The 15,647-nt window shown below is 42.3% G+C and overlaps 1 protein-coding gene across 3 annotated transcripts in view; it reads left to right on the plus strand.

Annotated features, from left to right (window-relative positions):
• Positions 1-3,011: 3,011 nt before the first annotated feature.
• GALNT8 (polypeptide N-acetylgalactosaminyltransferase 8) overlaps positions 3,012-15,647 on the plus strand; it is a 53,365-nt gene continuing 40,729 nt past the window's right edge. Inside the window, exons 1-3 of one of the 3 annotated variants that reach the window (XM_063785404.1) lie at positions 6,872-6,963; positions 7,663-7,735; positions 8,640-8,937. In XM_063785404.1, the coding sequence (XP_063641474.1) occupies positions 8,648-8,937 (290 nt within the window). In that variant the 5' untranslated portion in view covers positions 6,872-6,963; positions 7,663-7,735; positions 8,640-8,647. Of the gene's footprint in view, positions 3,307-6,871; positions 6,964-7,662; positions 7,736-8,639; positions 8,938-15,647 lie in introns of those variants that run through there. The other 2 variants (XM_054663981.2, XM_016922820.4) reach the window with 2 other exon arrangements.

Genomic DNA, 15,647 nt, shown 5'->3' on the forward strand with positions numbered 1-15,647 from the left:
AATCTGTTTTAGCAGGCCCCTCATACACTGTTCTGGTGGGGAGAGGGAGATTTCATGTCATCGCTGCCAGGTGGGAGAGGAAGCCCAGGTTCCATGCTTGGCCTCCACTGACACCTGGTGGGGAGGGCTGCCTCATTACTGATGGGTGAGGGAGGGAGTTCAGGTTCCCCACTAGCCCTCTGCTGACACCACACTGGCTGAAAAGGGGAGGGCCACTATTCCTTTACTGATATCATGTGGGGACAATGCCAAAAATGCCGGCTCCCCAAGAGACCTTCACTGACACACCCTGGAGGGGAAGGTGGGGGATGCAGGGGCAAACCCTCACAGCTGGGGTGAGGTTGGAAGTCTAGGCTCCCCACGAGGCCTCTGTGGATGTGGTGGGCATGGCATTGCAAGGTTTTCACTGGCATTTGGCTGGAGTAGGGCAGTTGTTGTCTAAACATTTTCTGTCTTGCTAGGCTTCCCATTTCCTGTTTCTTTGGTTAGAGAAAGCAGCTTTTTCTTGGGGCTTCTATTGTCTCTGCCCATTGCATTTCCAAGTTATTGACTGCTCCAGCATCCAGCAACTTGGAATCTATTTCCTACAATAGCTAGGATATCTGGAGATCTCTAGTCAGCCTGCCCTGTTCTCTCTACCTTTCAGAGTCTTCTTAGGTTTGTTTTACATATCATGTGTACTTTTTACTTGCCCTGGTGGGAAGGAATAGAGAAGATAAATGTAGGTATTTCTTCTTGTCCCAGAAGCAGAAGGGTTATGCGTTTTTTTTGTTTTGTTTTGTTTTGTTTTTTGTAGTTGTTGTTGTTGTTTGAGATGGAGTTTTGTTCTTGTTGCCCAGGCTGGAGTGCAGTGGCGTGATCTCGACTCACTGCAACCTCCGCCTCCTGGGTTCAAGCGATTTTCCTGCCTCCGCCTCCCAAGTCGCTGGGATTACAGGTGCCTGCCACCATGCCCAGCTAATTTTGTTATTTTTAGTAGAGATGGCATTTCGCCATGTTGGCCAGGCTGGTCTTGAATTCCTGACCTCAGGTGATCCACCTGCCTCGGCCTCCCAAAGTGCTGGGATTACAGGCGTGAGCCACTGCGCCTGGCCGGATCATGCGTTTTTTATGTTTTGAGTCTAATTTGCAAGTGGGAGGCTGGGAGACATTTTCTATCCCTGTGAAACAGAAGAAGTGATTCTGTTATGCCCAGACCGTTTGTTCCCCAAAGAAGACCACCAGAGTCCAGAGTCAAAGCCAAGCGGCAAGGATCTTTACTACAAGTTCGAACCTGGTCCCTCCATTCCACAGCATACAAGAGGGCCCTGAACAATGCGAGTGTTTGCTTTTTATAGCCTGAAAGTTACAGGGGAACAAAGGAATTCTTTTGGTTCCCGCTCTTTCAGTAAAACTTTGAACGGCTGTCCCCTCATCTGTCCCCTTATCGGAGACTTTCCTGGTGGTGTTTGTACTGGGCTTGTTTGTTTTGAGCCCGGGGCTGAGGAATGCGCCCGGCTCTTTTCAATTCCTTTTCATTTTGTTCGTTTTCATCCTGTTTTTCCTAAAGCCACATTACTTTCCTTTAATCCACCTGTCCGCCTCAGCACATGTCACCATGTGCTGTGTTTGGGACGTAGTAAATAGTCCAACGAGCCAGGCTGGGGTGGAAGCTGTGATTTTGACGGGATTGACAGTAGACTGAGAACTTTGAACTTTTAGCCTTGGGGAATAATTTTAAGTGTTTATTCTACAATGATGATCACTGGTGATTTGTCCAAAACATATTATAAGTGTGACGTGTGGAGGCAAAGGAGTTACTGGAAGCTGGGGCAGGGCAGAAGCCCAGTGTATGAAGTTGTGCAGAGGACAAGCAAAGGACAGAGACCAGTGAATCGGAGTCATCCCCTGAGGCTCAACCCCGGGCACCGCCTCCAGCTCTTCTCCACCTGCTTCTAGACAGTGAAGTCCTAGGAACTAGCAAGAAAGTCTCTCCTTAAGTGTGTGGGACAAGCATTTGTTGCACACCTACTATGTCCAAAACCCTGTAGAGTTAGGTAAAAAGACATATTAGATCCCGGCTCTCCAAAAAAGCAAGGATCTAAGTGTACAGAGACTTCTTGCTTCGTGATTTCTTCTTCATCCTATTTATCCCCTTCTTATACCCACAGGACCAGACCTTACATGCCCTATCAGAGTCTCCCAGGTGGTTTTTCCAGGGAGAGAGAACATTAAACATCAAACAAACATATATAGAGAAAAGCCTCTCACCCAGGCAGCCTGAGCTACCTGCAGGAGCAAGCATTCTTCTGACTTCTGAGACAGTACAAGGTGTGTCCAGGTGACTTACCTGTCACTGGGCAGCTGCCATGCGCACTCCTCACACCTGACGCTGCTCAGGGAGAAGCCAGGCAGCTATAATAGTGTTCTTGGCCGGAGAACATCTGGCCTAGCAGTCAGGGTGTCATCTATGAAGCTGGGTGGAGAGAAAGCTGTTGGGGAAACCAGCCCCACACCACCCAGCGGGTACCCCGAGTCCGGCGGAGACAAAGGAGTTAGAAAGAGACAGAATAAATGTTTAAAAGGTGGGTCCAGGGGACCAGAGCGTTGGAGGCTTGCTTGCTCACGGCCCAGAGCTCTGGGCTCCACCCAATTTATTGGCTAACAAGCTCTTTGTTCTTAGGGCAGATGGGAAGGGGAGGAAGGGATGAGGAAAAGGATTAATCAGTGAGTCATTCGATAAGATGTGTAACAGTGGCGGTTTCTGTGAATTTCCTTGAGCAAAGGCGTGTGTCTAAACTACTTAAGATCTTTAATGACTGAAATGGGTGGGAGTGGGTTTCAGGAGGAGCCAAGATGTTTGATTATACTCCTCTGCTTCAAGGGAGTGTTATCTCCCTGAGCAACCTGTGGAAAGCCGCTGAGCGGTTATCCTCTCGAGGCATAAAGACAAGGCAATAAGGAGACTTTGCTCCTCAGAGGCCACACAAGGGAGACCAACTCAACTGGCACCTAGAACTCTCTTTCCCACAAAAGCTAGGCTGGTTCTGATTCTTACCCTGCTCCAGCAGTGACACACTCAGCCCCACAGGGAGTGGACGACCCCCAGGAAGAAGATGATGTTTTGGAGGAAACTCCCCAAAGCCCTCTTCATTGGGCTGACTCTGGCCATTGCTGTCAATCTCCTTCTGGTATTTTCTAGCAAGGGGACTTTACAAAACTTGTTTACGGGTGGTCTCCACAGGGAGCTTCCTTTACATCTGAATAAACGCGACGGGGCAGTGATAAAGAGACTCTCCCACTTGGAGGTGGAATTGCAGGATCTGAGTAAGTTTACAATGCTAAGCTGGAAGGTGTGTGTGTGGGTGTGTGTGTTTGGGGCACTTAGGAAAAAGGGACATGGAAGGAAACATGGGTGAGAGGTCACATTTTCATCTCAGTCGCTCATTGAAGCATCTGACACTGAATTCTGTGCCTTCAAATGGGAGATGGGTATTGAGAATGAAGTGAGTAGAAGTGGAAATTAGAGCAAGCAGTATGGGGGAGGTGAGCATGTGTGTGTGTATGCGTGTGTGGGCTTGTGCACATGCATTATCATTATATCTACATATATGCAGGCAACGAGAAGAATAAGAATCCCAAGGGCCTTAGGAATGTGTAGCATAGAGCCTGTCCTTAGGCCTATTGAAGGAGTGGGTTGCCCCTCCACACCTGTGGGTGTTTCTCGTTAGGTGGAACGAGAGACTTTGGAAGAGAAAAAGACACAGAAACAAAGTATATAGAGAGAAATAAGGGGGCCCAGGGGACCAGCGTTCAGCATACGGAGGATCCCGCCAGCCTCTGAGTTCCCTTAGTATTTATTGATCATTCTTGGGTGTTTCTCAGAGAGGGGGATGTGTCAGGGTCACAAGACAATTGTGGGGAGAGGGTCAGCAGACAAACACGTGAACAAAGTTCTCTGCATCATAGAGAAGGTAAAGAATTAAGTGCTGTGCTTTAGATATGCATACACATAAACATCTCAATGCCTTAAACAGCAGTATTGCTGCCCGCATGTCCCACCTCCAGCCCTAAGGCGGTTTTCTCCTATCTCAGTAGATGGAATATACAATTGGGTTTTACACCGAGACATTCCATTGCCCAGGGACGGGCAGGAGACAGATGCCTTCCTCTTGTCTCAACTGCAAAGAGGCGTTCCTTCCTCTTTTACTAATCCTCCTCAGCACAGACCCTTTACGGGTGTTGGGCTGGGGGACAGTCAGGTCTTTCCCTTCCCACGAGGCCATATTTCAGACTGTCACATGGGGAGAAACCTTGGACAATACCTGGCTTTCCTAGGCAGAGGTCCCTGTGGCCTTCCGCAGTGTTTTGTGTCCCTGGGTACTTGAGATTAGGGAGTGGTGATGACTCTTAACGAGCATTCTGCCTTCAAGCATCTGTTTAACAAAGCACATCTTGCATAGCCCTTAATCCATTTAACCCTGAGTCGACACAGCACATGTTTCAGGGAGCACAGGGTTGGGGGTACGGTTACAGATTAACAGCATCTCAAGGCAGAAGAATTTTTCTTAGTACAGAACAAAATGGAGTCTCCTATGTCTAGTTCTTTCTACACAGACACAGTAACAATCTGATCTCTCTTTCCTTTCCCCACACCTATGTGTGGTAGGGGCTGTTGAAGAGAGGTGGCAATCTCTGGGGCAAGGGCCTCACTTCCATTTTGCGGTGTGCTCCTTTCATGAACTAATGAGGGCTTTGTTAGAGGATCTAAGATCGAATCCTGATGTGCCATTGTGGTTGTGTGACTTTGAGCAAGTGTTTCTCTCTCTCAGCCTCAGGTTCCTGGTCTGTAAATGGAGATGATGATAGCAATAATGATAGTTATCAACCTGACCTAATAGGGTTGTGAAGTAGATGCAGAAGGTGATCTATAAACTGCTCTGTGCCAAATTTTAACCTCCTCATTTAAACTTAAGGGTAAGATTTCAACAGATTCTGGGGTTTGTTTGTGATTCCGGCTCACCATGGAACTCTAATGCCTCTGAATTTTATGTGCCTGCGCATCCAACTTCAGCAAGGGAAGCAGCAATTTTCCCCTGCTCCCAGGTAACAGGGATCAAATGCTGGAACCCCATAGGGAGGTGTTTTATGTGTGGGCAGGGATGTGACTGCCCAGGTGTGTGCACATGGGGCTGGAGTTGGGGAAAGTGTCTTTTAAAATGAGAACTGAGCATTGTCAGGGTTCAGGGTGAGGCTGGGAGATGGGTGGAAGGAAAGGCAGGAAGAGAAAAAGGAAGGGAGAGAAGAAATCAGGGAAAGAGTGAGGAGAGTGAGAAGGGAGATGAGAGAGGAGAAAAGAGCTGGGACAGGAAAGGAGCGGAGAAGTGAGGGAGTCCAGGGAGAGAGAGTGAAAGAGTTTGTATGGAGACAAGAAGAAAAGAAGGGAAAGTGTGATGGGAGAGAAGGAGAGAATAAAAGGAGAGAGGAGGAGGCCTAAGGCACCCATAGCACCTTCTACGTCCTCCTTCATAAGACTCATCATATTTTATTATGGTACAGTTTTATGGAAAGCAAGTTTCATAAGTGCTGTTTCCATGAACGTCTCATTCACTACTCATTTCTATTCATACATCGAAATTCCATAGATGAATAAATGAGTGGGTGCGTCTAGGAAAGAGAGAGAAAAAGACAGGCAGACAGGGATGAAGGGAAGAGTGATACGGGGCAAGAGAGTGGATGAAACAGAGGGAAGATCTTCAGCTCCACAAGCCCTGGCTTACCTGGGTGGGTCGGACATTGCCCATGCAAATATGCTTGGTGCAGCTTCACCAGGAGGATGCCTGTGTACCTAGGGTGGTGACCCCAGCTCCACCCTCACTATTTGGCAGGGCACCCAGACCACACCAGGACTGTCTCACCCATCCCCAAGGCTCATCAGACTGGCTCAGCCTCCTCAAGCCGTAAAATGGCAGGAGTTCTACCCAAAGCCCTGCTATTCTTTCCATCAGCTAGGACACAATGTGCCATGAGGAGCCAGCCAGAGCCATCTGGTTTACTCCTCTTTCCTTCTTTGCAAAGATCTTTCTTGTTATTCTTGGTGCTCCCACATTTTATTCGCTCTGAAATGTTGTGATGTCAGAGACTCACTACCACCTGAGTTGAACCTCAGAAAGTCTTCTGGGCCCTGTTTCTAGATCACCAATGCTTTTTTTTTTTTTTCCCCACAGGGCTTCCTGTAACTAAAAGCCTGTTTAATTACCCTTCATCCTGTTTGCTCATTGCCTCCAGGATTCCAGGAAGATTTAAAAAAATCAGAAGTCGGCCGGGCGCGGTGGCTCACGCCTGTAATCCTAGCACTTTGGGAGGCCGAGGCGGGCGGATCACGAGGTCAGGAGATTGAGACCATCCTGGCTAACACGGTGAAACCCCGTCTCTAGAAAAATACAAAAAATTAGCTGGGCGTGGTGGCTGGCGCCTGTAGTCCCAGCTACTCGGGAAGCTGAGGCAGGAGAATGGCGTGAATCCGGGAGGTGGAGGTTGCAGTGAGCCGAGATCGTGCCATTGCACTCCAGCCCGGGTGACAGAGCGAGACTCCGTCTCAAAAAAAAAAAAAAAAAAAAAAATCAGAAGTCAGTAAGGATACTTAGTTGAATCATGTAAGCTACCAAGAGCAAATGCAAACAATAATAATTATATCCCTATTGAGGGAGGGATCAATGACTCTAAGCCAGTTTTCTGGAACCTCCCTCAGGGTTCATAAAAGCCCCACCAGGGGAATGTCAATGGATGTGTCTGTTTTGGGGCTTGGAAGGTTTCAGTATAAGTTATGGGGATAACCTAGTGACACTGTATTCATACTACCAGATTATGCATTTCCTCAAATTGACTTTAGGATGGCCAGGTCCAAACCAGCTCCCACTGACAGCCATGAGTGAAAGAGAAAATCAGATATCCCCCCAAGGAAGAACGCAGAGGAGCTCAGAGGTAGGAAGAACCCAGTACCACCCTGTGGCCCCTGTATGCTTAGGACAGAAAAGTATGAATAACCATAGTGTTCCATCTGGGACACTGTAAACAGTATGCTCTCACTTCTTTTTTCTACCTGAACAAGTATGCATGGTGTTCACATGAGCCTCCTTTGAGAGACCTACCATTTACTTTTTGCCCAAGTTTTTTCGACTATCCTCTTTTTGTCTTAACCACTTGAAGAGGTGATTCTCTTTCTCCTTTTCCTTCTTTTTGGGCCAGTCTTACGTCACGTTACAAACATGTTCTCCTCCCAGTCACAGGACTCCCCTGCTTCCCTCTTGGGGGCTGTATATGGATCTGAAATCCAGCACACACGTTCTGCTTGCCAAGCCATGTGCTGTGGCACGAGATGCATCTACCCGGAGAAAATTCACACGATGGGGCTGTCCCCTCACCAAGCTGGTGACCCTGAGTTGCAATCATTCAGAAAGAAAGGATACCTTCTTCTAGCTTGTAGAAAGATGCTGGACAGGCTACACGTGATCCTGTCAGTCTGGTTGAAGTTTAGTGTGGGCTTAAGGGAGGATTAGTAGAAACAAAGTAGATCCTATGTCAGAGTGCCTTGATCACCATGGTGGGATTTAGTGCTGAAGAATGTCATCATCACTAAACACTAAAATGGTTACTTTTTCTCTCTTTTTGCTGAGTTCACAGATTGAGCTTGAGGGAGTTCAAGGTGCATATGCTAAGATACTCCAGCACAAATCTTACTGGGTGGAAAGGTGAGGTAAATAATAGATGACGTCATGGATCCTGGAGGGCATCTTCTGCGTAAAACATCCTCTGCCTGGGTCTATCACTATCTGTTCATTCTTTTGAGTTAAGGCAGTGTTTCCCGAATTAATGTGACAATTAGATTTATCTAGACCAATTGTTTAAAATATAGATTCTCAGGCTCTACCCCAGAACTGAGTCAGAATCTTCAGGGGAGGCCTGGGATTCTGTATTTTTAACAAGCTTTTGAAGACATTCTTATGATCACGCAAGTTGGAAATTGCAAGACTAGGACATCTCCAATTTTAAAGTTCCTCGTAAATCAAGCACAGGAGAAGCAAGGGCATAGGTGGATGATGGTGGTAGTGGTTAGAGCAGATTTGCCTTTGTTAGGCACTAATGGTGTAGTAAGTGTTTCTTAAGTTTTACTGTAAAAAGAATTACTCCTTGGTTTTATTAAAAAGCAGGTTCTTGTAATTTCTCCTGTCTGTATTTCCACCCAACTCTCAGATCCTGATTTAGTGGATTTGGAGATTAGCCTGGGTATCTACATTAAAAAAAATCACAACTGATTGATTCTGATGTAAGTGGTTCTCAGGCCTCATTCTGAAAAACATTAGCTTATTTTCCATCTATTTCTCAGATCATAGTCAGTTCTTCGAGGAGCTTTGAAGATGTGGGATGGAGGAGTTTTGTTGGGGCTAAAGGGAGAGACGTATCTAGTACATACTTTGCTGGGACAGCCTTGCATGGCTGGATAAGTTCCCTGACATACTACATCCTCTGTGACAAGAGCTTATAAGTTTTAAGATGTAGTGGGTAAACCGTTAGAGGAAATTAGGATGGAAAGGAATACCCAGGTAACTAAGGAGGGGCTGAAATGTTTTCTCTCCCACCCCTGTCCACTTCATTTGCAGAAGAAAGTATGAAATTAGCTCTGAGGCAACAAGAAAATGTGAACAGCACACTGAAGAGGGCGAAAGATGAAGTACGCCCTGTTCTAAAGGCAATGGAAACCAAGGTGAATGAGACAAAGAAGCACAAAACCCAAATGAAACTCTTCCCACACTCACAGCTTTTCAGGCAATGGGGCGAGGATCTTTCTGAGGCCCAGCAGAAGGCGGCCCAGGACCTCTTCCGGAAGTTTGGTTACAACGCGTACCTCAGCAACCAGCTGCCTCTCAATCGCACCATCCCCGACACGCGAGACTACAGGTGGGATGAACCAGGCTTGGGCTTCTAGGGTCCTCAGTTTGATGTGAGGATGAGCTTTGGGAGCAGTGAACATTGAAGGTTGGGGGAGTGGGGGATTGTTGGGGAAGGGGTTCAGGCTGAGCAAAGTTGTTGTTCTCAATTTATTTTATAATGACAGCTCAGAGAAGATAACCAACTGATCCAAATATTTACAGACCCTTGGGAAAGAACAGAAATGTCAGAGGAGCAGAGGTCCTTTGCAGCTCTGATCCAGAGAAACAGAGATATGGTGGGGCTAACTGATAATTTTACAGATGAGGAAACTGAAGCTGAGAAGGGACTTGCGCAAGTCACACCAAAGCCAGTAGCTCTACCTCCTTCCCTAGGACTTTGCTCAAATTCTCTACTTGAATTCCTCTTTGCTGGTAAATCTAATTTGAAGAGCAATCCCTCTCCCTCTCCTTCTGTTTCCCTTTCCTATTGATTTTTTTTCTCATTCTGTGTCTCCCACCCTCCTTCATAATACTTTTTTAGAAACAGCTTTGTTGAGATATAATTCACATACCATGCAATTTATCCATTTAAAGTGTACAATTTAATGTTTTTCAGTATATTCACAGAGTTATTTACCATTCCCACAATCAATTTTAAAACATTTTCATCACTTTAAAAAGAAACGGCATTAGCAGGCCCTCCGCATTTTCCTACAACTTCCTCATCCATAGGCAACCACCACTAATCTACTTTTTATCCCTATGGATTTGTCTGTTCCGGACCTTTTGTATTAATTGAATCATGTAATATGGGGTCTTTTGTGACTAACATTTTTCACTTATTACAGTGTTTTCAAGTATCATTCACATTATAACACATATCAATACTTCGTTCCTTTTTATTGTTAAATAATATTTCATTGTCTGGATTATACCTACCGCATTTCCTTTATCCATTCATCAGGTGATGAACATTTGGATTGTTCCCACTTTTTGACCATTATGAATAATACTGCTATGAACATTCATGTATAAGTTTTTGTGTGAACAAATGTCTTCTTTTCTTGTAGGTGTACCCGATGGGTAGAGTTGCTGGGCCATATGATAATTCTGTATTTAGCCTTTCAAAGAACTGCCAGGTGGTTTTCCAAAGTGACTCCATCATTTAACATTCCCTCAAGCAGTATATGAGAGTTCTGATTTTTCCACATACTCACTAACATTTGTTACTATTTTTCTTTTTAACTATAGCCATCCTAGTGGGTCTGAAGTGGTATCTCATTGTGATTTTGTTTTAAATTTCCCTGAGGCCTAATAGTGTGGGACATCTTTTCATGTACTATTGGCCATATGTATGTCTTCTTTGGAGAAATGTCTATTTGGAGACGTTCTTTTTTAAAAAAATTGGCTTATTTATTTTTTTATTATTGAGTTGCAGAGTACTTTATATATTCTAGATACAAATTCCTATCAGAAATATGACTTGTTAATGTTTTCTTTCATTGTGTAGATTGTCTGTTCACTTTCTTGATGGTCGTCTTTGAAACACAAGAGTTTTAAATCTTAATGATATCCAATTTATCTATTTTCTCCTTGGTTGCTTGTACTTTTGGTGTTATATCTAAGAGACCATTGCTAGGTACAAGGTCGCAAAGGTTTACACCCATGTTTTCTTCTAAGAATTTTATAGTTTCAGTCTTAAATTTAGGTGTTTGGTCCATTTTAAATTAGTTTTTGTACATAATGTGACAAGGAGGGTCCAACTTCATTATTTTATGTATAGCTATTCAGTTATCCTACTACCTTGGTTGAATAGACTACTCTTTCCACATCAGATTGTCCTGCCACCCTTCTTGAAATCAATTGGTGATAAATGTAAGGGTTTATTTCTGGATATCAATCCTCTTTCGTTGCTGTATAGGCCTATCCTTATGCCAGGAACACATTGTCTTAACAATTGTAATTTTGTAGTACATTTTGAAATTGAAAATGTGAATCTTCCAACTTTCTTCTTCTTTCTCAAGACTGTTTTGTCTATTCTGGGACCTTGAATTTCCATATGAGTTTTAGGATTAGTTTGTCAGTTTCTGCAAAGAAACCAGCAGGATTTTGACAGGGATTTCATTAACTCTGTAGCTCTGCAGATCTGTAGATTTGTGGAGGACTTCATTTAGAAATTAGATCTTCCAATCCACGGCTGTGAGAAATCTTTCCATTTATTTAGGTCTTTAATTTCTTTCAACAATGTTTTGAGTTTTCACAGTATAAGTTTGTTCACGTCTTTTGTTAAATTTATTCCTAGGTATTTGTCTTTTTGATGCTCTTGGAAATGTGACTGTTTTTAAAAATATTTTATTTTATTTAAATTGGCAAAATTGTATATCTTATCATGTACAATATGATGTTTTGAAATGTATACACATCGTGGAATGGCTAATATATATCTAAGTTAACATATGCATTACCTCACAATTATTTTCAGTGAGAATACTTAACATCTAGTCTCTTAGCAATTTTCAAGAATACCACGTATTGCTATTGACAATAGTCACCATGTCGTACAATACAACTCTTGAACTTATTCCTCCTATCTAACTGAAATTTGTATCCTTTAACCAACATCTCTCTAACCCCTCTTTGCCCAGCCCCCACCCTGGCTCCTGGTAACCACCTTTCATTCTACTCTCTTTCTGTGAATTCAACTTTTTTAGATTCCACCTGTAAGTGAGATCATGTAGTATTTGTATTTCTGTTCCTTGCTTATTTTACTTAACATAATGTACTCCACATTTATCCATGTTGTCACAAAAGACAGAATTTCCTTCTTTTTTTGTGGCTGAATAGTATTCCATCTATTATGGAATAGTATTCCACTATTATGAATAATGATCCAATGAAAATGGGAGTGCAGTCTCTCTTCAATATACTAATTCATTTCCTGTGGAGATATACCCAGTATAGGATTGCTAGATCATACAGTAGTTCCATTTTTAGTATTTGAGGAATCTCTATACTGTTTTCTTTATTGGGTATACTAATTTACACTCCCACTAACTGTGCAATGGTTCTATTTTTTCCACATTATCGTCAATACTTGTTATCTTTTATTTTTTGATAGTAGTATTTTTGATAGTAGTATTTTGATAGTAGTATTTTTCTAACAAGGGTGAGATGATAGTGCAATGTGAGTTTAATTTGCATTTTCCCTGATGGTTAATATATGGAACATTTTTTTCATAAAGCTCTTGGCCATTTATAGTCTTCTTTTGAGAAATGTTTGCTTAGGTCATTTGCTGATTTTTATTTTTCTTGTTATTGAGTTGTTTCTGTTCCTTATATATTTTGGATATTAACTTCTTATTAAATATATGGTTTGCAAATATTTTCTCTCATTCTGTAGGTTGTCTCTTCATTCTTTTGATTTTTTTCTTTGCTGTGTAGAAGCTTTTTAGTTTGATGTAATGCTATTTGTCTATTTTTGTTTTTGTTGCCTGTGGCTTTGGGGTCTTATCCAAAAAGTCATTGCCCAAACCAATGTCCTGGAAAATTTTCTCTATTTTCTTTATAGGAGATTTACAGTTCTGGGTTTTATGTTTAAGTCTTTAATCTAGTTTCAGTTGATTTTGTATATGGTGTGAGATAGGGTTCAGTATTACTCTTTTTAAACGTGGGTATTCCGTTTTCCCAAAACCATTTATTGAAGAGGCAGTCCTCTTTCCATTGCGTTTTCTTGACATCTTTGTTGAAAATCAGTTGCTTATAAATGTGTGGATTTATATCTGTGTTCTATATTCTGTTCCACTACTCTATGTCTGTTTTTATGGCAGTATCATGCTGTTTTGATTACCATAGCTTAATATAGTATATTTTGAAGTCATGTAGTGTAATGTCTCCAGCTTTCTTCTTTTGGCTAAAGATTGCTTTGGCTATTCAGGATAATTTATGGTTCCATTTAGAACTTTTAGAGTTGTTTTTTCTATCTGTAAAAAAAGGTCTTTAGAATTTTGATAGGGATTGAATTCAATCTGTAGATCACTATGGGAGGCATGAACATTTTAACAGTATTAATTTTTCCAACCCATGAACCTGAGATGATTTTTCTTTTTTTTTTTTTTTTGAGACGGAGTCTCTCTCTGTCGCCCAGCGATCTCGGCTCACTGCAAGCTCCGCCTCCCGGGTTCATGCCATTCTCCTGCCTCAGCCTCTCCGAGTAGCTGGGACTACAGGCGCCCACCACCGCGCCCAGCTAATTTTTTATATTTTTAGTAGAGACGGGGTTTCACCATGGTCTCGATCTCCTGACCTTGTGATCTGCCTGCCTCGGCCTCCCAAAGTGCTGAGATTACAAGCGTGAGCCACCGCCCCCGGCCTGAGATGATTTTTCATTTATTTGTGTTTCTTTAATTTCATTCACCAGTATTTTATAGTTTTCAATGTAGATATCTTTCACCTCCTTGGTTAAATGTATTCATAAGTATTAAGTGTTTGTATAGCTATCATATATAGAATTGCTTGATTTCCTTTTTCGACAGTTTGCTGTCAGTGTATAGTAAGGCTACTGATTTTTGTATGTTGATTTTGCAACTTTACTGAATTTGTTTATTAGTTTTAACCATTTGTAGTGGGTTCTTTAGGGCTTTATATATATAGATCATGTCATCTGCAAACAGGGACAATCTACACTTCTTTTCCAATTTTGATGCCTTTTATTTCTTTCTCTTGCCTGATTGCTCTCGCTAGGACTTCTAGAAGCATGTTGAATACAAATGTGAGAGTGAGCATTCTTGTCTTGTTCCTGACCTTAGAGGAAAAGCTCTCAATTTTTCCTCATGGAGTATGATGTTAGCTGTGGGTTTGTCATATGACCTTTATTGTATTGAAGGTACAATTCTTCTATACCTAATTAGTTGAGATTTTTTATCATGAAAAAATGTTGAGTTTTTGTGAAGTGATTTTTCGCATCTATTGAGATGATCATATAGTTTTTGTCCTTCATTCTGTTAATGTGGTTTATTACATATAGAGATTTGTGTATGTTGGACTATCTTTGCATCACATCCCTGAAATAAATCTCACTTCATCATGCCATATTGGCCAGGCTAATTAGTCCTGCTGTGAACAGGACCACCTACACAATTTGCAGAGCCCAGTGCAAAATGAAAATGAGGGACCTTCATTAAAAAATAATTAAGAATTTCAGGATGATAAAAGTAATGAATGAAATCAATAGGGGAGACCTATGTGTGGGGTCCTGTGTGACTGCACAGGTTGCATACCATAAAGCTGGCCCTCCCAATGTAATATACATTCTCACACTGGGATTTTCTAAGGGAAATTATGTGGCTGGCATAATTTGCCTTGGAAAATCCCAGTGTAAGAATACATATTTTGCGATTGGTTAAAGCCTGTTTGCATGTATACAAATTAGTTTATGTGTTCCACACGACAGTAGTTTCAGGCAAAATTGTGATATGAATAAAGTTTATCTTTCCAGCTGTAGCACATAGAACTTACCTTATGTCCTTAAGCCATTGTTCTCTCCCATTGCTTGAGATGGTACAGTGTGATTCTCCACTGGGAGGAGTGGCTAGAGATCTGTTCCTCTAGATGTCATCCAACCAACAAACACTTTTTCAGTATCTTCTGCTGCACTGTTCAATATGATAGCTAATAGTCACATATGGCTACTTAAATGTAAATTAATTAAAATTATTTGCTTGAGGTGGTACACTGTGATTCTTTGCTGGGAGGAGTGGCTAGAGATCTGTTCCTCTAGATGTCATCCAACCAACAAATACTTTTTCAGTATCTTCTGCTGCACTGTTCAATATGATAGCTACTAGTCACATATGGCTACTTAAATGTAAATTAATTAAAATTCAATTAAGCATTTAGGTTTTGGTTACATTAGCCATATTATAAGTGCTTGATAGGCACATGTGGCTAGTAGCTATCATTATGTATAGGATAGATATAAAACATTTCGTCATTGCAGAAAATTCTACTGGACAGTCCTGGTCTACACATTCCAGGCCAGGTACTGGTGATGCAGGGAGGAGGGAGAGATTATTCTTTTGGAACCACGGGAGGCACATTTCCTACCTCTTTTGATTGATATACGGTGGGTAAGAAAATGTGGGTATGGATAAGAGAAGTGTCGTGAAAGCATTTCGAATATAGCCGAGAATATGCAAAAGATGCACGGGAAACAGGGCAGAGGAGAGAAAATCTGAAGTCACTGATGTGATTATGTGGATTAGAGGAAAGAGAAGTTCAGCAGAATTTTAATCAGTCTTCCATTTAACATAATCACCTATTCTTACTCGCAATTAAATACAGATTTATTGTATAACCATCCCGTACCAGACATTAAGAACTGCCACTAGGCTTTAAAGAATTTAAGGTTCATCTCTGCCAGGCTTCTCTGCCTGTGCTTTAAATATTCATCATCCTCAGGCTTTAGTCCAAGGCTCGTTTCTGCTGGTAGTTAAGGTGATTTTATCCACTTACGAATTCGCCACTTACATGGCAGTGACTCCCGAATCCACAGGACTGTAATCCAGACTGTTCTTCTGAGTCTCCAGGGCCATATATGTAGTGACCTACCAGGGAGTTCCATGCGGTGACTCAGAGGCATCTCAGACTCCACATGGCCAAACCTAAGCTGATCCACTTCTTTTTCTCCTCTTATTGCTCCTAGCTCAGTGAATGTTGCCATTGTCTAAGTAATAATGACAA

The sequence above is a fragment of the Pan troglodytes genome, chromosome 10, assembly GCF_028858775.2.
Source record: "Pan troglodytes isolate AG18354 chromosome 10, NHGRI_mPanTro3-v2.0_pri, whole genome shotgun sequence".
NCBI classification, from domain to species: Eukaryota; Metazoa; Chordata; class Mammalia; order Primates; family Hominidae; genus Pan; species Pan troglodytes.